The following is a 22,587-nucleotide window of genomic DNA, read 5'->3' as shown; positions in this document are numbered from 1 at the left end:
AACCTCACACACAAGCTTCACAATTGCTGCAAAAGAGTAAATGAGGGTCTCTAGAGCTTTCTGTATTGCCTGGCCTGGAATGGCATGGAGGAGGTGCTTGGACTTGGCCGCTTTTTTAAGTCAGCTTTAGACGTCCCATCACTGTACTTGTTGTAAGGTGGTCCTTTCCATTTTTTAATGGTTCCCCAAATATTCTGCCTTGAGCAGCCTCACTTTCATGTATATGTAAATATTAAAACAATACGTAAGGTTTCACTTTGTATCTCATTTTCATAACATAAAAAGTCAGGCTAGGGTGTCAAACCATTAATATGCCAACTACTTGAACTAACAACTGTCTTTCAAAATGGATGTAACACAAAGTACTTTCACAACTGACCTCTTGAGTTTGATGCATTTGCCACTATCTGGTCCTTGGCTGACTTTTTTTTTTTTAAAGAAAAGGTGAAGGAGAAGCCCACCCAAGAACAACAAGTCTTCAGAAGCTCCTGAGAAGCAGGTCCTCTAGGTCTACCAAACAGGGCTCAAGCTATGCTCCCGAGCAGGCAATGAAGTGCTGACTTTTTTTATTCCACTCCCTCAGAAAGCTGCCATGGTGTCAGGAGACAAAACAGCATTTTCCCTTTGCCCCGTGGGGAGCCGTCTGTGTCAGCCTCCCCCCAGCGAGGCCAGCCAGCCTCACAGATGTTTCAACTGTACGCAAAGAGCTGACAGCCCCCACTGCGGTCATCTGGATGCTGAATGACCAAGCAGAACTTTTGCAGAGGACTCTGGCTTCGTGGCCTGCTCCAGGCAAGATTCTGAAATAGGAGATGCTTGTCTGCTTGTCCAGGACCAGGGACCAGACAGCTTGACTTACCTCCCCAAGAGAGTGTCCCGAAATCGCCCCACTCCCCCTCCCTCTGCCCACCCAGGATCCCTCCTTCAGGGGCTATGCCCTAAGCTTGGCCACCCCACAAAGTGTCTGAGGACACGGGAGAGGGCTCAGATAGTCTGCCCAAGGCACCGGCCAGAGAGCTGCAGGCCTGACTCCAAGTTCAGCGCTCTCCCCAGAACCTGCAGCAGGCCAGACTGCTCCAAAGGCCTAGTCTGTGAGCACTGACTGTTTCATCCGTTTCTGAAGCTCAGGAATTTATGAGTTGTTTGTGACAGTTCTGACTTTTTCAGAATCACATCATCACACACACTCTATTTCAGCTCCTGGAGAAATTTTTAAATACTCGAAAGTATTAATATGTTTTAAAATGTTTCTAATAAGAACATATGGCTTCCAATTAATACTTAGGAAACTGTCACCTGGTGTGTATGTGTGTGCACATATATACAAATGTATACACACATATAAAGTTAAAAACCATGAAAATAAGCAAAACTGAGGAATTCTGCTGTGATCATAGCATGATTTTTGCATAGACTCTTGGTAGTTCTAGGTGATTTTATCCTTTGACATACAACAAAGCCTTACATTTAGTAGGTAACTCAACTTGGTTGTCTAAAACCACCAGAACACCACCAGAGGACTCAGCCTCACACACACACACACACACACACAACTTTTTCCTCTGCACGGATGGTTTCTTGTATCTCTGGACTTAAAAAACACTCGTAAAATTATGCTCATGAGTCACTTGCTCACTTTGCAAATGCTGGTTGGCTTCAGACGCCTTTCATATGTTTCGCATAGAGATGCTATTGTTCAGAAACAGAGCCACACAGCGAGATGGAGGGGTGTGAAGGAAAACAGGCCATGGCAATAAGCAAGAGTGTGTCACCGAAGAAGGCAGAAGAGTCTGTGTGTGCACGTGTGTGCATCGCATGTGTGTGCATGTCTGTGTGCGCATGTAACTAGGGAGTCAAAGTGTTTACTGCAAGATTAGCAAGTGTCTAAATGTCATCCTCTGATTTCAAATTAAAAATTGCAGCTTTCATCCCAGAGCTGGCAGCCTGCCATCACTGTGGGCCTCAAAGTGGCTCAGGGCTTTGGGGACAGGGAAAAAGACGTCTCTCTCAGAGCATGCCACCGCTCCCGCCAGTGGCATCACTGTTGGTCTCTTGGGGTCGGGATGAATCCCAATGCCAGACTTCCTGGACTCTCAGTGTGAGCTCTCAAAGAAGGCATTTAAAGGATGCACGGACTTTAAAAAATCTTCGCAGAGGGAAGGCACCCTAAAACACGTTCTGTGACCTGAGTCCTTCCTCGTCACAACCTTGATATACACAGACAAGGCTTCAGACACTATCGTAGGCTGAGGGCCGGTTTTCTGTACTCTCCACAAAACTTACAAAAAGAGTTCCCCAAGTTCACATGACTAGTTGTGAAAATGTCAAGAAAATGAGAAATTAACATTTATAAGACAAAGATTCTAAATTTGAGTTATTATTTTCGTGTCTTTCCCCCCTTTTCTTCCTGACTAGAGTGATTAAATAAGTACCCTTGGTCACTTTCCAGGCATTTTCACACAAAATCTCCTTCCACTCAAGGAGGGCACATTCTGTTTCAAGAAAACGTCAACAGCCAGATGGAGTTCATCCCAGAAACTCTAGGGCCAGACATCTGCCGCAACGAGTGCTCGTGGTTGTCAGGCCCTGCTGTAAGTGCTTGATATACACGGCCTCCTTCAGCCCTTACAAGACCTCTACTATCCCCATTTTAAAGATGGGCAGCTTGAGGCTTGGGTAGGCTCCGTACAAGCAGCAGAGTCAGGGATCTATCCAGGTCTGTTTACTCTAGTGCTAGAGGGCTTAACCACTGCCCTAGGCTTTAAAATTTCAAGGAAAAAGGTATCAACAATTTTCTAAAGGAGAAATACTGTCTGCAGTCTAGGGTACCAGCCTGTAGAACAGAGACATATTCCTAGTAAATTTCTAACATTTTCTACACCCTTATCTCAAACTAAGACTGATTAGAGGCAACTCAGCATCAAAAACCAAAAGACAATGTGCTTGCTGAGTTTGCAGCTTTGAAGAACTTTTCCAAAGTGATCAAACATGAAAAAGTACATTTGCAAAAGCCGCAAGCTAAATGGAAGTTCTAGAAGCATAAAGCTCAGAGCGACCTCTTTATAAAGAAAGTAGATGCCAGGGTCGATTTTCAAGTAGGACAAAGACTGTTCTTTGGAACAGAAACTTGTTGCTGGATCTCACCAGGGAGCAAAGGGCTTATAAACTTTGAGAAAATAAGGTTCACATGGAAACAAAAGCACAACAGCCACCCCAATATGGGGGCCAACAGATGCTGCGACTTCCCGATTCTTTTAAAAGCTATTAAGTGGTCAATGTAGGAATAATAAAACGCCAGCATCTCTAGTATACCAAGGGAAATGCTTATGCTGAGGTTTTTCAGCTTCAGTTTTATAAAAATTGACTAGTGGAGGAGATTGGCAGACATGGTGCCTTACAAGAGTAGGCAGTTCCGGTTACCAGGAATTGACTAGAAAAGCTCTAAGAGACAGGAAGCACAGTCATGAGGACCACAAACTAATAAGTAATAATAATAGTTAATGCTTATTGAGTGTTTACTACATGCCAGGTACCATCTTTAAGCTTCTTTTAAAAAAATTAACTCATTTAAAATCTCACAACTACTCTAAAAGGTAGCATCACTATCAACCCTATTTTACAGCTGAGAAGAATTAGGCACTGAAAGAGGATGGTAACACTCAGAGTCAGATGACCAGTAAGTGGTAACACAGGCACGTGAGCCAGCCAGGCTAACTCTGGGATTGAGATCTGACGCCCTCGGCTATTATCACTCCCTGTCACTGAGCCCTGATGCAAAGACAGCGACTGTCCCCACATAACTGAAATCACGGTGGACAGAGAACAGGAATTTCTGCCATGTTCCTTTGGCAAAGGCTCTTAGAAACTGGACTTGCTGTGCCTCTGTCTGAGGGTTCACTGTCCCACTGCAGAGCCCCAGGGAGACTACTGGAGCTCGTCTCGAGACCAAGATGAGCAAAGCAACACCTACCTACAAAGTGGTACCAGTCTGGCTGGGAAAGCTGTCTAAAGTCTCAGGGGCCATAGCCTCCATATTCTTGAATAGTAATTTTTGCATCTGTCACTGTTCCACCCTGTCCCTTCAGCCAGTCACAAGCTCCAAGGTCCTGACTGCATGCCCACCACGTGGCCTGTTGCAAAGTAGTTGTTTCCTAGAGACCTTGTTGCAGGATTTATGGGCGACGTGCATGCCTTGCCACAGAGGTGGAGCACCGAGCTGGCTCTTCGTGGACACGAGGCATGAAGATGTACAGAGAGGGGGGTGAGAAGGCAGCCAAGTGTTAGAGAACAAAGCTGTAGAGGTTGTGAGAGACAGAACTCATGGGGAGTGGTTGGCCTGAACTGAGGAATGTGCTGGACTGTGACCAAACAGGGTAGTTCCTGAGGCAGGACCTCACCGTCTCTCCCAGGGAAATCAGACATCGTCTCATAGGCCATTGAGATCATTGGCCAATGGGGAGGAAGGAATCTGGTAAGGGCTTTGTTTGCTGACCTGAGAGCTCCCATGTCCCAGAGTGAGAATGATCAGAGAGGGGTCAAGGTTGAGACGCATTTCCAGGAAGGGAGGGGACAGTGATTAAGTCACACATTTAATGAATTCATTTATTCTAACGCACCAAATACTGGGCCACCAGGGTACACATACATACTTACAGAGAGACAGCGAACCACATAAATTTGCCTCTAGTCCCCAATCCAGTGGCCGCTGGAGAAGTTTCTACAACTTTCCATCACTCCTTTTCAGCGGGAGGAGTCTCGTGTCCTGAGTCCAGAGTGAGGGAGAGCAGTCAAGCAGAGAAAGCCGTGTGCAGAGATTAGCAGCAGGGGGCTGGAGGTGCTGACGTGTGGGATCGAATCCAGCTCCAAAAACCGTGATCACTTGTGTGAACTTGGGTAAGGTGTTGAATCACTTTGGGTCTCAGTTGCTTCATGTGTAAAAGAGGGGCAATTTAGCATATACTGCAGATTGCTGAGAGCGATGAATGAGATTTTCTAACTCACGTTTTCTTTGATTCTGTATTCATCTATCTGGCCTCCATTCATCACAGGGCCAACCTAACAGCCCCAAGCTGTTTTCAACTCCCCTGTGATCCAGGGCACTCTGCACCACCCCCTCACCCGACTCTCACACATAAAAGTGGTGTTTCCCCTGCACTCCTCACCCGGGGCCAGGTACCAGACAGCAAGGGGCAGCTCCTAGGCACTTCCCTGATGGAACTAGGCAAACAGCTGATGCTAAGCAGTTTGCCCTTGCCCTTCCCCTGGGAACCCCAATAAAGGTTCAGGCTGGACTTTCCTCTTGCTCCGTTCTGCCTCCCGACCGACACTGGTGCTTCCCCTGTGGCCCTGTGTGGCATGCCGTGACCCTCCTCTTGGGAAATACAAGTAATAAAAATCTTTCAGGGCCATTAGTCTCTCTATCTTGTCATTCAGTCACCTACAAATTAAAAGCCATGGGTATGAGCATTGAGATAAAGCTCACTAAATAATAACTGTAACTTTTCCATAGGTCATAAAATAGAATAGATTACGTTTATATCTCTTCTTTCCACCCTCTCTTCCTGTCCTTACTGTCACTCTCATAGTTTCGGTCTGAATCATTGCAATACCCTCCTTAATCTGTCTTGAGAAATTCAATTTCTTGCTTCCTAAGACCATTTCTTTACACAGCTATCTTCTAGAACTCAGGATGTACATTATCCTCAGCCAGGAAAGCCTGATGAAGTTCCCTGTGGTCTACACAGATCAAGTCCAACCTCTGTATCTCAGCACTGAAGTTCAGTTCTTCAGAAGTCTCACCAGGCACCGCGGCCATACAGGACAGCTCAGCACTCCACAGCCGCCATGAGCTTGTCCTAGCTGTGTGCCTTGCTGAGCCTGGTGCCTGCCCTTGGAAAGCTCTTCCCACTCTTTCCTAAACATGGAAATCACAGTGCGATTGGGGCCTTTGAATTGGCATGCATAGTATAATTACCCCTGATAGTATATAACTAGACCAATCCTGAGTTTTCTGTTTGATTTAGTAGAGCCTTCATTCATTAAAAAAGATTACACCTGTGATAAGAGCAAATATCATATTTTGCCGTATAAAATGCACACCCCTATTTATGGCCCAAACTTTCAGGAAAAAAACCTTTCATTTGAATTGTTAATTAATTAATTAATTAATATTCAGGTACTTGCTTTTTTGCATTATAAAGGAATTTTAGCATTTATTTGTGAACATATTATGGTACAAGAAATTTCATGTAACAAATAATTACAAAACCCAAGAGCAGATACAAGGTATTTTGGGTCCTACCCATGTATAATGCACACTCTTATTTTTCTTTCAAAAACTTGGGCAAAAAAGTACACATTGTGCATGGCAAACTATGGTATTGGCTTTCTATTAACCCTAATTCCAGAGTCAGAAGTATCCTCAAAGATTTGGAAGGCCCAATTCAAGTCCTACTTAGGTGGCAAACTCTATACTGTCTCTTAGAATTAATCATTTCCTCTTCTGATATCCTCTTAGCAATTAATTCTGCCTGTTTATATTGTATTTGTTCATTTGTTTATGTTGGTTTTCTCTAGATTACAAACACTTTTTCTGAGGTTAAGAATAAGCCTCAGAAATTTTTTCTTTGCAGCATGCTCACTAATATTACACATAGCAGTGAATATTTATTTCATGAGCTCTGTGATTATTCTAATTAAAATAAGGGGCTCTTATTAAATGGTAATTGCATGGTTAATTATGGGAACAGGACTACATACCTGATTTAAACTAAGTAAAATTACTTAGGTCAGAGTATGAGTCCATTAAATTCCATCAGGAAACAGATAATGGTCAATTATTTTAAAAGCGCTATTGTCAAATTTAGTCATTACTGTTCATTATAAAGTGGGTAAATTTTAATTTTGATTTTTGAAGACAGAATACTCTTAGTTTATAAACAAACCATAGACCAAGCTGTGATGTGCGACGTCTCAGTGTTCGTTCATTTTGCCCAGGCCTGAAGCTACTAGGTCATGCGTGGGGTAAGGTTAAAGAAGCCAATCTGGGCAGGTTTCTTCCCACTCCACCTCGTTCCAAAGAAGGAAATGGGCCATGTCCTGGCTGGGAGGGAACCCAGATGCAACCCTGGTCCCCCATTCCTTCCAGCCTAGGCTGGAACTCAACGAGGCCGTCGAGCTGGGGTAGGTAGGACCCAGTCACGCCGTAATGACTACCTGGAACTTTTCAAAGGTCCTCCAGGAAGTGGTGATGTGACTTTGCCACCCAACTTTCTTCCCAGTGTAACTGTTGAAAAAAAAAGCTGGCTGAGATTTACTGCCACCTCTTCTCACTAGTGGGGAGGCTGGGCTTGGGAAGGAATGGGAACCACCCCACTGACACCAGGGGAAGCTGTTCCCTCACTGACACCATGGAGGAAATAGTGGCTTAGAAAGAATCTTGAAAATCACTCAAAGATGATTACAGGCTGTCACTGAGAAATGAGGAAGGAAGGGCTTTCTTTTCGAGCACAGGGTGTACAACTCCACAGTCAGAAATTATTATTTTATATTTAGACCAATGGTAGTCTGTAGGCCTTTGAAATGTGAAAAGCAATAATAACCTAAGTACCTGGTGTGACTTACAAAAGCCTCAAGAGAGACCGCACAGGCCATATATGAAGACCAGGCTCCTTGCTTTATAACATGTCACATTTCATGTTTCCGAAGTCACTGCTGCCTAATAGTTGTGGGGGTGCCTCCTTGTCGATGGACACTGCACACGGTGAGGTAGCGAGCATCGGGGCTCAGAGCTCTAACTGGGCCCATCATTTAGACCAGGAGGGAGGATCACAGGGCAGGTGTACGTGTGACATATGCAAAGCTGCATGTGTGACACAACCGTCTTCCTGGTGTTCACAGGGGTTCCATGGAAGGAGAACAGAATGTTAGCGCACACATGACAACAAGCGCTTCCCCTCCACAAAGCACATAACCCAACAGCCATTTAAAATTCGCAAATGTTTGCTCGTGATGAGCTATTGAGACAGTGGGTGGAGAAATGATCTACAGCGAAGATATACTTGGCTGACCTTCAAGTCCAAATCCAGGGGTTCATTTTGCATTCCACATTCTTCCTCTCATGCCCTTCACACCTTGGAAATAGTCAAAGTGCAGGGAGAGTGCATTTTAGTGTGGGCTGCCATCTGTAACTGGCAGAAATGTAATTACGTTTTGTATTTAAAGATGGAAACCGGGAGTGAGTCCCCCAAAACCACCTTCGCCTTCAGTCCCCGTACTCCAGTGAGGTCTATTAGGGCTTCTCGAAGTTGGGGCAGCTTCTGCTGTAGTTCAACTGCCCCCAATTCCTGGGCCCAGCACCGAGAGGGAATAACAAGGGAGACAGGGCCAAGTTCATGAGTTGGAAAGACTTGTCTCCAGTCACACTGCTTAGCAGCTGGGCTGCTCTGATCACGCTTAATAAGAAACATCCCCAGATACTCACTAAAGGCATGAACCAGGCGTTGTCAGGCCCCCCGAGGGAACTTCTGACATAGCACAGTGAAATAGTTACATTATACAACACATCTACTCCTTCAATTAGTGGTTCCATGGAAACTGAAACAGTTGCAGCTATCCATTTTTATGTCACAGAAAATATCACTGCCAGAGAGTGAAGAACTGAAGCATGAAGACCATATAGGGTTTTATTTAAAATCTGTTTCTGATACCCAAGAGTAAAACCTTAAAACTATTTATTTGTTCATCTCAAGATAAACTCGTTGAATAAATACCCTATGCCAGGAGCTGGACTAGGCATTAGAGATAAAAAGGTTTTTTAAAAAAAAGCTTAATCTGTGGTCCCTGCCTTTAAAGAACTAACTAAAAATAAATATCCTCCTCAGAGTCTCTTTATGCTATAAGTAACTTAAATATAAGTTACTGGAAAATAACTTAAATATAAGACTGGAAAAATAACCGAAGATTCCTTCACGAGCAGGTTAGGAATTAAGGTATATTTAAGGGAAAGAGAATGAGAAACAAGGGAATTAAAACCTGCCTTCCCATAAAAAGAAATGAAGTTCTGAAACATGAATAAATCATGAAAACACAACACCAGCAAAAGAAGCCAGCCACAAAAGCCATCCGGAAAAACCTCGTATGATCCTATTGCTGTGAACTACCTGGAACAGGCGACGTCTCAGAGGCAGACGGCAGAACTAGAGGTCGCCGAGGGCACGGGGTGAAGGAGAATGGGGAGCTGCTGACTAAGGGCACAGAAATTCTGTCTGGGGTGACAACAAATTTTGGAAATAGAACAGTTGCACAAAATTGTGAATGTAATCAATACTGCTGAATTGTACACTGAAAGTGATTAAAATACCAACTTTTATATTATATACATTTTACCACAACTTTAAAAATAAAACATGCAAAGTAGCAAAAACCATTGAATTGTACCCTTAAAATGGGTGAACTGTTGGCATGTACATTATATCTCAATAAAGCTGTAAAATAGAAAAGACCATTCCTGCCTTGGTAACACATTATTACTTTGTCATCTTGTAAAGCTCCGAATATTCTTAAATAAACTGACTGGGAAAAGAACCAGGTGATCAACATTTGAAACACCATGAGTCATACTTCTTACTGAACACCTAGGTTTTACAAATAATTACTAATGCTTTGAGCAGTTTAGGACAAGGAAGAGCCTTCTATCTTTTGGATGTCTGGTTAAATAACTAATTTACTATCTTGCCATGAATATTTACAGACCACTTTTTAATTTTTTTTGTTTTTTATTATATTTTTTCCCAGTACCATTTAGTCCCCTTATAACCTCACTTCCCACCCCAATCACCACACTGCTGTCCATGTGCGTGAGTCCTTTTTCTTTTTGCTCAATCCCTCCACCCACTAACCTCCCCACCCCTTAGCTGTCATCCTGCTCTCTATCTATGAGTCTGTCTCTATTTCGCTTGTCAGTTCAGTTTGTTCACTAGTTTCCACATATGAGTGAAACCATATGGTATTTGTCTTTCTCTGCCTGGCTTATTTCACTCAGCATAATGTTCTCCAGGTCCATCCATGGTGTCGCAAAGGCGCAAGTTTTTCTTTTTTACGGCCGAGTAGTGTGTAAATGTCCCATAGCTGTTATCTATTCATCTGATGATGGACACTAGGCATTTTTTAAATAATCAACTGGCTTGACGCTTCTTAAATAGAGTCAGACAGAAAAATACGATCGGAAGTCACCCTCAGAACCAAACGCACGACAATGTTCTGTTTTTACACCTGTCAGTCATAGGCCAGCTATAGACCAGAGCATGCCAGTGTCTAGAAGATTGCCAGGCACATACTGGCTTTTGACACATATTCATCGAAATGAAAGGACAGTGGCATTCACTGTTTGGGAAGTGCTCTGGGCCCTGGGTCAGATAAAAGCATTTTGAAGGGAGGGCAGGCCGGCCCAGAAAGCCCCCGGGAGCTGATTACCTCTAGGCTCATCCTGGCCTCCTGGGCTGGCTCCACGCTTCTCTCAGAGGTCAGTCAGCAGCAAGACCAAAGAGCTCCCTTCTAGATAGGTGTCATTAAGAAGTCCAAGGTCTAGAACAGCGATTTTCAACCTTTTTCATCTTGTGGCACACGTAAACTAGTTACAAAAATTCTGTGACACACACAAAACGTATTTTTTGCCAATCTGACAAAAAATAGGTATAAGTTTAATTCATTCACACCAGATGGTTATCATCACATTGACTGTTGTCATTATATTGCTTGATGATGGAAGGGAAAAGAGGTCATTGTCCCCAGCTAAATAGCCTGGTAGTGCATGTTTTAAAAATTCTTGCGGCACACTGGTTGAAAAACGCTGGTCTAGACAGAACACAATGAGGTCAGGTATTTCAAAAGTATTTCATTCCAGGGAAAATTTATTTCAGAAGAGGCCATAATAACCTTTTGAGCGAAGTTAACAGGCGAGCCAGATTCTGGTCGGTAGTTTTACTGTTGCCTCAAAAAAATTGTATCAAAACAGAAAATAAAAAGAATAAATGGGGAAACCCAGAAGTGAACTACTTTTACCACTTTCCGTGCCAGAGGTAATAAAATAATATGGTTTAGACAGAATTTACCAAAAGCCGGTAAACCTTTTCTATCCTACTGGTCAAATACAAATAACATGAAACAGGGATTATATATTAAAGTAAAAGCTTTTGAAAGAAAATAAGGTGGAAATAATAATCTCTTACTGGGTGGCTATTGAAGGTACCTATGTTTTTGACTAGAAAAAGAGAACATAAACCACCCAGCGAGTTAGCTGTAACACCTGAGAAGAAAGATGGACTCTAGATTGTCAATTCTATCTTAAGTGGGGGGAAAGTTAACAAGTTCATCCCCACCTTCCTAAACCCTTAAAAAACATCACACAGTCATAGGGGAGGGTCACAAACATACCCTGAATCCGAATCCCGCCTTGGCTCTGGGGGCTGAGGGGTCTGGCCTCCACCCTTCTTGGAGAGCTGCGGTTCCTCCAGCCTCGGACCAGGGTCCCCACCATAGTTGCCGACAGCATGCTCCCCGGGCAGCCGCGGCTGGCAGGGTGGCAGGTGGGGCCGGCGGCCTGTCGGGCTGCCACCCTCAGGAGAATCCTGTCCACCTGGGACGAGGTGTCACACCCAAGGCAGACAGGTCGGGGCAGTTCTGCCGGCCTCCATCCTCCACCCCCATTCTCAGCCTGTGTGGCCCTCGCTCAGGAGGCCCAGGGAAAGTCTGTCTGGGGAGAAGAGGGACAGCGGACACCAGCAAACATCAGAATGAAAATGTGAACAGAGTCAATCAACAGGCGAGGGCGGCCAACGCTGCGGCAGTGCCGATGTCCTTTGTGTGAGAGCTTTGGGCTTGTCTGTTTTATCATTCTTCACTTTTCACCTCAAGTCCAGTTTTTCAACCTGCGACATGACTGACTGTATGTGGGTGGGCCACTCACCTACATATCTGGTTGTCTTTCCCCAGCCTATTTTCTCTCCTGAATTGGAAGAGCTTTCAGGTAATTGTTTTTCCAAAGAGAACCATTCCGCCAGAGGAACAGAATTTGTTTACAAAATATGAAAAGTATTTCTAATGCTCTGAGTGTTCCCTTCCCAGAATTCTATCAGCTTTTGTGGATGAGGAAAGTTGATTAAGGGAATTTAATGAAAACTCACAATTGTGTGAACTGTCAAAGGCTTTTTTAAAAAAATGAATTGACTCCAATAACTTAATTCTTCTTCTGGTGAGGTTGCTGGAGTTCCTCATACTCAGTAGGTGGGACTTGAGCTTCAGGTGTAAAACGCTTTGCTCACATATGCCCCCTGCTGGTCATGATGCCAGGTGCACATGGCTTAGAGACCATTGGCTGCATTAAAGCTGTGGGAGGGACAAATAGTAGAAAGTTCTAGAATCCCTTGAGTATCTCCATATGCTATATGCATCAAGCCAGAGTGGGACTAAGATTGAATTAACTGCAGACAGCCTGAGAGGTTTGGCTATTATTTACTGTCCTTATGACTTTTATAGGTTACACAGATAGAATGACCCATATCCGAGTTCCCTTTTCCTCTGTCTCCCAGTTACACCTTCTTTAATGAGATCAAAGGTTCTTTTTGCAGAAGGCAGGCAAATTCCCCCAAATCACCCCCCTGAAAACTGACTTCAGTTTTTCTTAAAAAGCCCAGGTTACTAAAAAAGCAGCAGTGTTTTGAGGATACACATTTTACAGTCATTTCGTTGAAATTTCCCTCATTTGGTAATTATTTGGACATTCCTAAAATTAGAAAAACTTTAGATTCATTGCAGATGGAGGGAAAGCAGAAATGGAGGATGGGGATTTCAAACAGTAAGAGAGAGCAGGCAGCCGTTGGCTCTACTCCTTCCGTGCCCCGACCTCCGTGTTCTGGGGACAGTGCGATCACGGGGCAGCACCCAAGGAGAGGGACAAGTCCTGTTCCTCCTCGGGGTGTGCTTCTCCTTCCTCACTCAGGTGGGGGCTCCCTTTGCTGTGGGCGGCTAGGGAAAAGGACAAGGGAGCCTTCAACAGTCTCTCAGTCCCTGTGACAACCTCCCCCCCACCCCAAGTCACAGAGACACCCTCAGAGTGAGGTGGCGGAGATAAGAAAGTGGTGCGAAAGCAAAGGATTAGCCATGAGGACTAAAGCACTGCTCACACCCTCCTGAAGGAGGCTGTCCTTTGAGGCCTGACCACGGCCACACATCTGAGATCCCTACAAACAACAGACGCCCGTCCCCAGCGGGCTGATGGGAAGTCCAGGGTGAGAGACGCAGGACTCGTGACCATTTCTGAAGCATGGCAAACTGCCCGAACTCAGACACCGGGGTCCCTGCACAGCTGCTGTTTTCGCCCACCAGGGGTGATAAGGAAGGATGTGAGAAAGGAGGTCACTGGAGCCAGTTGATACTTTGACAAAATTCCCCAAACCCGCACCTGAGTTTTCACCTGTGCCTCCTGTGTGTTCCCAGGGTGCCCCAGGCTCAGGCCACAGTGCTGCTCACCCTCCTGCAACCGTCCACTGCCTCACGTCTGTCCCACTCAGCCAGCCACGACAAACACAATACATACAGATTCCCAGGGTTTGTCCTGAAAGGACCACTCTCCTAAGTCTAAGACCCTGCCAGGAAGCCTGCATTTCCCTTCGCTCCTAGCACTTTCTCTCATTGCCAGCCTGGAATCCAACAAGGATGGTATGAAGACACCAAGTTCCTCGGCTGCGGGTTTTTAAAGTATGGGACCAGAACCTGTACCCACTTTGGGCACAGCACAGTGTGTAGCCAGCACACAGCATGTTGGGGGGAAGAGAATGCACACTGTGGCCATGTCCACCCAGTTTCCACCCAGTCTGGCTGCCTGACCCCTCATGTTTCCATGAAGCACCTGGTGACAGGTGCCATCTCATGACATCACCTTGTCTTTTCTCCAGCCCAGACCCCTCAGAGTCCCCACATTTCACTCGCCTGTGACGTTTGGGTCCACAACATGATCTGTCAAGACAGCCGTCTCCTTTCCCTTCAACTCCACAAAGAACGGCTTCATCTGGGCATCAGAGGTCTTAGGTCCCTGAGGGTGTTGAGACAGGGTCTGTACGTGAACTCTAGGCTCAGCTTTCACGGCAGCATCAGACAGTTTGCTGCTGTTAGTCTGCCGGTTGTGGCAGGTGGACACTCAGTATCACAGGTTTTCCCCAACAGGAAGCTGAGCCATGACCATGACCCCTCTGGGAAACACAGTCAGGAAGAGGAAGCAGAGTAATATCCTGCCTGTGTAGGTCAGCCCACCCTTTCCAACTTGTGCACATGCGCTTCCTGCCACAGGCCCGCCACGGCCCTCCGTGTTCTTGCTCCAAGGTGTTCCCGCAGCAAAGGGAAACAGCTCAGCCCTCGAGCACATGAGGTCATTTTCCCCCAAGTCAGTCTTATTATAAGACACCAGCTCCCACCCACCCCCCGCCCCCGCCCTGCTCATGAAAGGGACACGCTGAGGAAGGAAGCACTTTTTCATTAGACAGCATATCCAGAAAACTAGAATCATGCCAAAGGCTTTTTGAAGGCCAATATGGCTCACAGCAAACTTTAGTTCAGAGATGTTTGCTTCCAATTTCCTGCGGTGACTGCGAGCTACCAACCATTTTCTAAATTTCACACACAGAAATACTGTCTGCACCTGCCTTCTGCAGAGGGCAGGGGCTCAGTTGATTGGGCCGCTTGCTTCTTTGGAATTCCCTGGAACCCGTCAGAGCTCTGGGTGCACGGAGGGTGCTTTGCAAGTGCATGTCGGCTGGAGCGCCATGGTTGCCAGCTACTGAAATGTGCACCAGCCATCAGAACTGAGTACAACTGCCACCTCAGTACCAAACACCTGACCTCCTGCTGCTCCTTCGGGAAGGAGCTGCTGGGGCGGAGGGTGGGCTGTGTGGGGAATTTCTTCCTGTGTCTCTCCAACCCCTCACCACGCCCTTGACTTCGGGGCAGGAATAAGGAATCAGATCAGCGGAGTGTGGGAGGGACCACTGGGCAGCGCAGTCTCAGCCCATTTGCTGGCTCTTTTGGCAGAGAGCTGCCCGCAGTTAGCACAGGCTAGTTCTCTGTAGTCCGATGCCGTTTGGTTCAACCAGTATGCATCAGTCTCTTTCTCATAGAACTTCTTGGGAGCATCTGACAGTTTTGGCCACTCCCTTCTTGAAGCATTGTCCCTCCGAGGGACCATGATCCCTTACTGTCCTCATTTTCCTCCTACCTATATTGACATTCCAAAGTCCCCTTTGCAGAACCATCCGATGACTCTGAGCCCCAGGGCAGTATATCCAAGTGGCTATTTGATGTCTCAGCTTTGAGATTTCACAGGCAACTGAAGTGTAATACATCCAAAATGAAACACAGTCTTCCTCCCAAACTTGGTCCTCTTCCAGCGGACACCACCACCATCTGCACGGATTCGCCAGCCAGAAATGCAGGAGCCGTTGTTTCTACTTTTTCTCTTTCATTCCAGATATTCAAAAGCGTCATCAACTCCAGTCAATTTTTTTTAACTTCTTAACTTTCTTTCTCGAATACTTAACTTTTATCCATCTCTACCCTGGTCATTTTTCCTGTGTACTAGTATAATGTTCTAATCTCCTGGAAGACACAGGCCTATCACACTACAAACTTTTCAAATTGTGAGTCTGATGCCACCTCATGCTTACCCCAACGAACGGAAACTCTTCCATGCCTTTTCATTTCTTCAGGAACAACAAACAACTAGATTTTAACACAGTCTCTGACACCTCACGTGTCCAGGCCCTGCCTCTAGCTCCCCCCATTGGCCTTCTCTCCTGCGTCACCCCAGACTCCCCACTGTCCTCCAAGTTCCTCCCGGGAGTCAAAGTCTCTCCATGTCGCTTTCCTGCCACAAACAGCCTGCCACTGCAGCTATGAACGATCTGCCAGACGCCGGTTCAGTCACCACCTCTGCGGTGTCTGATTTTTTTTCTTTCTAGCACTTATAATTTGCAATGAATATTTGGTTTATAGTAATCACGCCTACCCATCTACTCAGTGGTATTGATGAGGGTGCAGGGCATGCAATTTTGCCCATATCAAATCCCTGGAGCTCGGAATGGGGTCTGGCACATAGCACATACTCACTGACTACTTGTAGAATGAATGAATGAGTGAATGAATGAACAATTACAGTGCAGTGGGGACCTTGGTATAATTACAGTGCACAGTATTTCTATTACAACTCTTGTAATTTTGAAAAACATGCTATTGTCATAATTAGATACCACGTTCTATAAAGAAAATGGCCCACAATTATAAAATCATTCCCATGGGAAAATATGTTCTGTTTTATCATACCTACTTTATTTTATAGAGTCTCCAAAGACAGACCTCTGGTGAAGTGTGGGCTGCCTACATTTATCTCATACTTAGGTTTAAAATTTACATCTGCTGTGCCCCTGGAAATCCTATTTATATTGTTTAACATAGAGCCATAAAGCTCAAGAAGTTTAACAAATGACTAAACATCTCCCGCAGCTCGGCATTTATTATAAGATTAGAACCTAGGCTGAAATACATTAAGAGCTGTTGACCTTGATTAAAAACACAGCAACTCAAGTAAAAGCGACAGAGCCTTCTCATGTCAAACCCGGAATGAACCTGCAAAACTGATTTCCACATCCATTTTCTCCTCTACAAGACAAGGTTACCTTACACTCACGTGGCGCCATCATTTGCACATGCAACTGAATAAGAATTTGTTGAACACATTGGTTTTTTAGAAAATTGTTAACATTTCTGTCCTTTCCGGGACTTATTTTCTTAGAAATGAAAGGTGATGTGTTTAGACTGATTTCTACTTTACAATTAACTGGTATTCAGGGACTTCAGGCTTTAAAACTATAAAATCAATGTTCATCTAACATGATAAAACCCAGGTTTGCTAACCATATTTAAAAGGCACCTAGAAATGTTTTGTCTTTCATTTACAGAATCATTCATTTGCTCATGGATCGTTGGAACAGATTCCCAAGAAAAACCTCAACATTTGGCAGCTGCAAATAACCATCTGCTTCAGCAAGAGCTTTGTTAATTGTAAATCCATCCTGAAATCTGAACTCTATAAAGCTATAGAACTCTAGATTGATGTAGAACCTTAAACCGGAGAATGTGCCAACATTTCTCCCTCCCTTTTAAAAGAGTATGTGGGTTAATTACAAGGCGCTGATTGACTCGGATTAGTCTTTATCCCTGTCTGCAGAAAATTAATTCCTACCACTTACATCAATTAGATTGGGTCAAGATGGGTACTTCAGACTGAACCTAATATGGAAACTTCTGTTTACTAAGGCCTCTGAAGTTAACATGGATTATTTCTGTGGAGAAGTAGTTCTTGTTTATACAAGGAACGTTACGAATGGCTCGACTTCTCCGTGCTCACTCTATAGAGTTACTCATGCAAACTTGCTCAGGCCAGGTGTCCATCGGGAACAACTTTAAAACATTTGACTAGACAAAGAGGGAATACAGAGTTACCTTTACTTTGCCCCGTTTTGCTTTCAAGTGTCAGATAATATTCACACTATGATTTAAATTGTCACAAATACTATTTACACTACAGACAAGGGAATACATTCAAAAACCCATCATACTTCAGTACTCATCGGCTTTAGAACTGATCAAGCCCTGGACTCATTGCATTTCGATAAGAAAAAACTGTGTCAGCACTCGGCGCTTGCTTGGGATTCTCCGAACTTGTATGCGTGACCATGCCACCCCGCAAGAGAAGATGCTTCATCGTTCGGTACTCAGCACGAGTTTAGGCACAAATTGATGACGAGGACCGAGGTACCACTGTGACTCATAAGACATCCTGTTTTACTCTTGCCAAACTCACTTGATGGTAGATTTTTAAATGAGTGAATAGGGGGCCTACTGGATTTTCTAGCTAACGGGATTTGGTGATCTCACGTGGGCCACCTCCTTCTCTCAATGACCCTTTCACTGGCCAGTGGTCTAACTCTCTCCCTTGATGCCTCCCCTACCGCTCACCTGCTGTGGCTGTGCAAGGCTCCCAGACTCGGCAGCCCCAGACACCTGTTCATTTCTGCAGACAGCAAGGAAGTGAGCAAAGATAGACACTTTTTATCCATAATTTTAAATGGCTGTAGCTACCACTATTCATCAAATAGTATAAAACGTAGTGCAACAACTAGAAAGGTTAATATAGTTTTCTTCAAGTGAAAAGGAAACCAAACAGTTCAGACATCAGATTTCGGAATGTCCTTCCCAACAAGGACAACATTGTATACGAGGGGTTTGCCGGGTGTTGTGTCGGACACAGGCGGGCCGCTCCACCAGTCTGTCTGTGGGTACCAGAAAGGGACCCATATCGTGAAGCTGTCCCTAGAGGGACCTACATGGACTGATTCCAGAAAAACAAACAGGAATATATCGAAGTCAGCAGCCTGCTGCTGGGGGTCGGGATGAGGGGCAGAGAAAGGGAGTCTCCTGTGCACAGAGCCCTGGGGGGATGGTTTGGGGGGACAATTTGGGGGGACTACAAGCAGCACAGTCGGGTAGAAACTGTGGTGTGTCTGCGTGTGTTAGCAGTTGTGAGGAGGGGCAGAAACAAGAGACAGGACTAGAGAGGTAAGCGGGAACTGGGCCATGAAGGGCCTCCTCCTACACTTAACAAAGCATTTGATTTTGTCCTGAAGCAAGAAGGTCCAGGGAGGTTTGAAACTGAGGAGGACCACAGTCAGCTCTGTGTCTTGCAAAGGCTCTTGATGAAGTGGAAAAAGATTGGAGGGAGTGAGCATGCAACCAGGCAGAAAAAGACCAGCCAGGAAAGAGGAGATGGCAGCCTGGATGAAGGCAGCTGGAGTGCAGATCATAAGGCCTGAGAGTTGATTCAAGGGGATTGGGGCTGGGGCGTGAAGGACAGGGAGGAGCCAGGGAGGAGCCAGGGAGGAGCCAAGTCCTGGGGCGTGGGCACCTGAGATTGCCCTTCACTCATGGGTATGAGCAGAAGAGCAGAGTTTTGACAGTAGGGTAGTGCATGATTCAGGACAATGAGTTCTCCAATTTTTAGGCATTTAGGCTGCCACTAGTCATTTTCCCCACGTCTTTGAAAACGTCTTTGAACATGTATTGTTGCAGTTCATTTGAATTGCCCTAGTCACTCCTTCAGGTTACAATCTGTCTCCTCCCTGTCCACTTCTCTCAGCTTCCAACACCGCAGTGGCTCGGTAATTCCTTATCTTGTGAAGTCCTGGGGACAAATTCCCAGACAGAGCACTGCAGGTTCAAAGCATAAGACTTCAATAAGTCTTACTTCCAAGTGTTCTCCAAAAAAATTGGATTAATTTACATTGTCAGCAGCAATGCATGAATCTGTTTTCCCCACAACCTTTCCAATGTTGGTCTTTGCCTTTTTTTACTCAGTAGGTGGAAAATGTATCCATTTTCAAATTTATTACAGTTGAATTTATCTTCATACATGGTTTTCTCTTTGTTTTCTTTTGGGTGAAATCGCCGTTAGTATCTTTGGACCAATTATCCAATTGGAATCTGATCTTGCACCCATATATATAACTCCGTGTGTGTGCACACATTATCAAGTCTCAAATTTTTGCTGTGTATATTTTCTCATTTTGTTTCTCTCATTCTGTTTAGGCTTTAAAAGGTTTTAAATTTTAGATAAATGCATTTGCCCATGTTTTGCTTTTCAATCTTTTTGCCTTCAACAAAATTTTCTTCTTTATATCTGAAACTGTGCTACTACACATACAAAATTCTTTAATTCACAGGGAGGTCACTGAGATTATCTATCTATTTTATGGTATGAGATCTGAATTTAGGTAATTTTTTTGTATTGTATTTTTTGGTCAGTAACTTTTAGTTTTTTACTCGATGCATCTATATTTTGTTGGTATTTCTATACTGAATATCTGCACAAAAATATTTATGTAGGTTCACTTTTGCTACTTAATTTTATCATCTTAGATTTAAATAATCCTCATGCTTATTCAAAAAAAAAGTTTTATCATTAAAGACAAGAGGCCAAAATAAAACTAGCTTAGAATGGGAGTAAATGACTCAAGAGACACAGTTATACTAGAAACATGAAAAGACCCAAAAGATGAGGTTGAGGGGGTAGAAACTCCCTTCTCCCAAACCCCTACCTCAACCTGGGAAGCATGAAGGAATGAACAAGAGAAACGGCACGAACATGTGAGAGCACGTGAGGAAATGCACCAGAAAGCATGCGCTTTGGTGTCCGACAGACCTGGGCGAGAGTCCTGCTCGGCCACGCAGGAGCTGTGCAACTTTAGGCACGCTCCCAAATTGTGTAAGTGTGCCCACGTTGTGCATCAATAAATGGTGTAAGTGGAAGTGGATGGAAGGGGCAGGAATGAACGTAAGAAGACCACTTGGGCTGCCACCACAGGGTGGTACAGGAGAGATAGTAAGTGTGCCAAGCATCTACCCACCACCACCTGCTGGCACTCAGTAAGCTCCAAATATGCCACTGAGAAATATTAAATATTTCTCAGCTGGGCAACTTCATCAATTCATATAAAACTTTTGAGTTTACTAAGTTTCAAATAGAAAACAGTTCCCAATTTATATGGACCTTTTATAGGAAGTAGGTGAGGTGTAACCTGGCACTATGCAATTTGAAATAAAAGTAAACCCAGGTGCCATTAATATAGTTGTACAGTAATTTGTTTTTTTAAGATATTTTTTTATTGGATCATTCTTTTTTTTAAAAGATTTTATTTATTTATCTTTAGAGGGGAAGAGAAGGAGAGAAGGAGAGAAATGTCAATGTATGGTTGCCTCTCGTGAGTCCCCTGATGGGAACTGGCCTGCAACCCAGGCATGTGCCCTGACTGGGAACTGAACTGCGATCGTGTGGTTCACAGGCCCGCGCTCGATCCACTGAGCTACACCAGCCAGGGCAGTTGTACAATAATTTGTAACAATAGCTTGAATCCAGCTGGCTCTTTAAATTTAGGTGGGTATCATTCTCAGATGAGCTCATACACTCCCGTGTAGCAAGTTGATTCTGGGAAAGTCAGGAGCAAGAGAGCTTGGCTTCCAGGGTCAATAATTCTGTCATTACTTTTAGAGTCAAATAGCAATTATCCAAATTCCTCAAGTATTGAGAAGTTCTGCCTAACCAAACTTTCTGCTCACTTTAGGGTTAACAATAAAACTTCTTTCAATCCTTATTAATTTGGGGGGGGGGGCATCATACAAGTTCCCACTTCAATAGGTAAGTCCAATGTCTGAACTATGATTTGATTCAGACTCATGGCTCTGCCTCAGGTTCACCTCCGTGAAGGAGCATCACATCAGACTCAAGGAAGAGAAGGTGGGCGAAGTAGGTTTAATAAACACAGACAGGGCAACACAAGCTTATTCTTTTCTCCTTAAATAAATCCTTCATGCCTAAGTATTTTCATGGGTGGTGGGAAGGAATGGTTAGATTTCCTCCTAGAAACGGAGTTTAGAAAATAATAGTCCATGAAGAGAATCGGCTTCCCTAATTTTTACTTGAATACGGGTGTAGGTAATGCCTGAAATCAGAATTTTGTGCCCTGAGAGGTGTTTGTGAATATACTTCAACATTTAATAGCAAGCACTGCCTACAGACCGGCAGGAGAAAATCGACTTTGTCCACCAGGCTTTCATCTGAACACCAAGGGACTGTTCTAAGGCTAGAAGGGGGGCTGAAGTAACTCCAGTTCTGCAGAATGTTTGAAAACGATGCAGTACTGGCCAGATGTGCAACCGCTGGACAATAAAAGGCTCTTTTAAACAGAATGGCGCTTACCTTAAAAGTATTTTTGGAACGCGGATCCATGATGATTTGCCCTTTTAGAGAGGATGTTAAAGGTCAATTGTCTATGGCATAAGGACTGCAGACAAATGCCAAAATTCTATTCCCAGACTGAAATTATACAATCAGAAATAGAGCATTCAAACTGCACATCAAACAGTCTCTTTTCTGGCAGACTATAAAAAAATCAGTTTCCATGTTTGAAGTAGGCATTTGTTTATAGAATGCGACCAACCATGACTGCCAAACACAGTAATTAAATACTTTAACAAGTGAGAAGTCTTGCCATAATATGTAATTTGAAGGGGGAAATAAGCAGAGGGTTGATACGTAGCAGAAAATGCTGAATTATTTATTTCATGCCACTCAGAAGCAGGCACCATGCTGTGGGTCCCCCTGCAGAGACACTGACAAGGAAAGGAGTGTGTCAGAAGGGGCCAGTTATTTCATCTAAATCTTATCTTATTTTTAATGTATAAGCATTGCTTTTCCCAGACTTCAAAAACGAGTCCCCACCTTCCTTTTATTATAAAATTACATGTATGAAAATGAAGTTAAATATCTACAAAAAAGAAATCATTGTATGTTTCTTTTTTTCATTCTCTGACTTATCAACCAAAAAATTTCTCTTCTGGAGAGGGTTAGAGGGTTTTTTTTTTTTTGACTCCATGATAAGAGAGTGCTTTTATGTCATTTACTTCCATAAAAATAATTGGAGTGTTATA

General features: G+C 44.3%; 1 protein-coding gene across 5 annotated transcripts in view; it reads right to left on the bottom strand.

The window, feature by feature from the left end:
- PLEKHG1 (pleckstrin homology and RhoGEF domain containing G1) overlaps window positions 1-22,587 on the bottom strand; it is a 204,039-nt gene that overhangs the window by 110,054 nt on the left and 71,398 nt on the right. The window contains exon 1 of one of the 5 annotated variants that reach the window (XM_037049515.1): window positions 13,987-14,230. The exons of 3 other annotated variants lie outside the window; for them this stretch is intronic. In XM_037049515.1, coding sequence (XP_036905410.1) covers window positions 13,987-14,065 — 79 coding nt within the window. In that variant the 5' untranslated portion in view covers window positions 14,066-14,230. Of the gene's footprint in view, window positions 1-13,986; window positions 14,231-22,587 lie in introns of those variants that run through there. One more of the 5 variants, XM_037049042.1, reaches the window with a different exon arrangement.

This window comes from Sturnira hondurensis, unplaced genomic scaffold (genome assembly GCF_014824575.4).
Source record: "Sturnira hondurensis isolate 20B ecotype Veracruz unplaced genomic scaffold, ASM1482457v3 Scaffold0000167, whole genome shotgun sequence".
In the NCBI taxonomy this organism is placed as follows: domain Eukaryota; kingdom Metazoa; phylum Chordata; class Mammalia; order Chiroptera; family Phyllostomidae; genus Sturnira; species Sturnira hondurensis.
The sequence above is the reverse complement of the archived record's forward strand: the minus strand, read 5'-3'. Positions and strand labels throughout refer to the sequence as shown.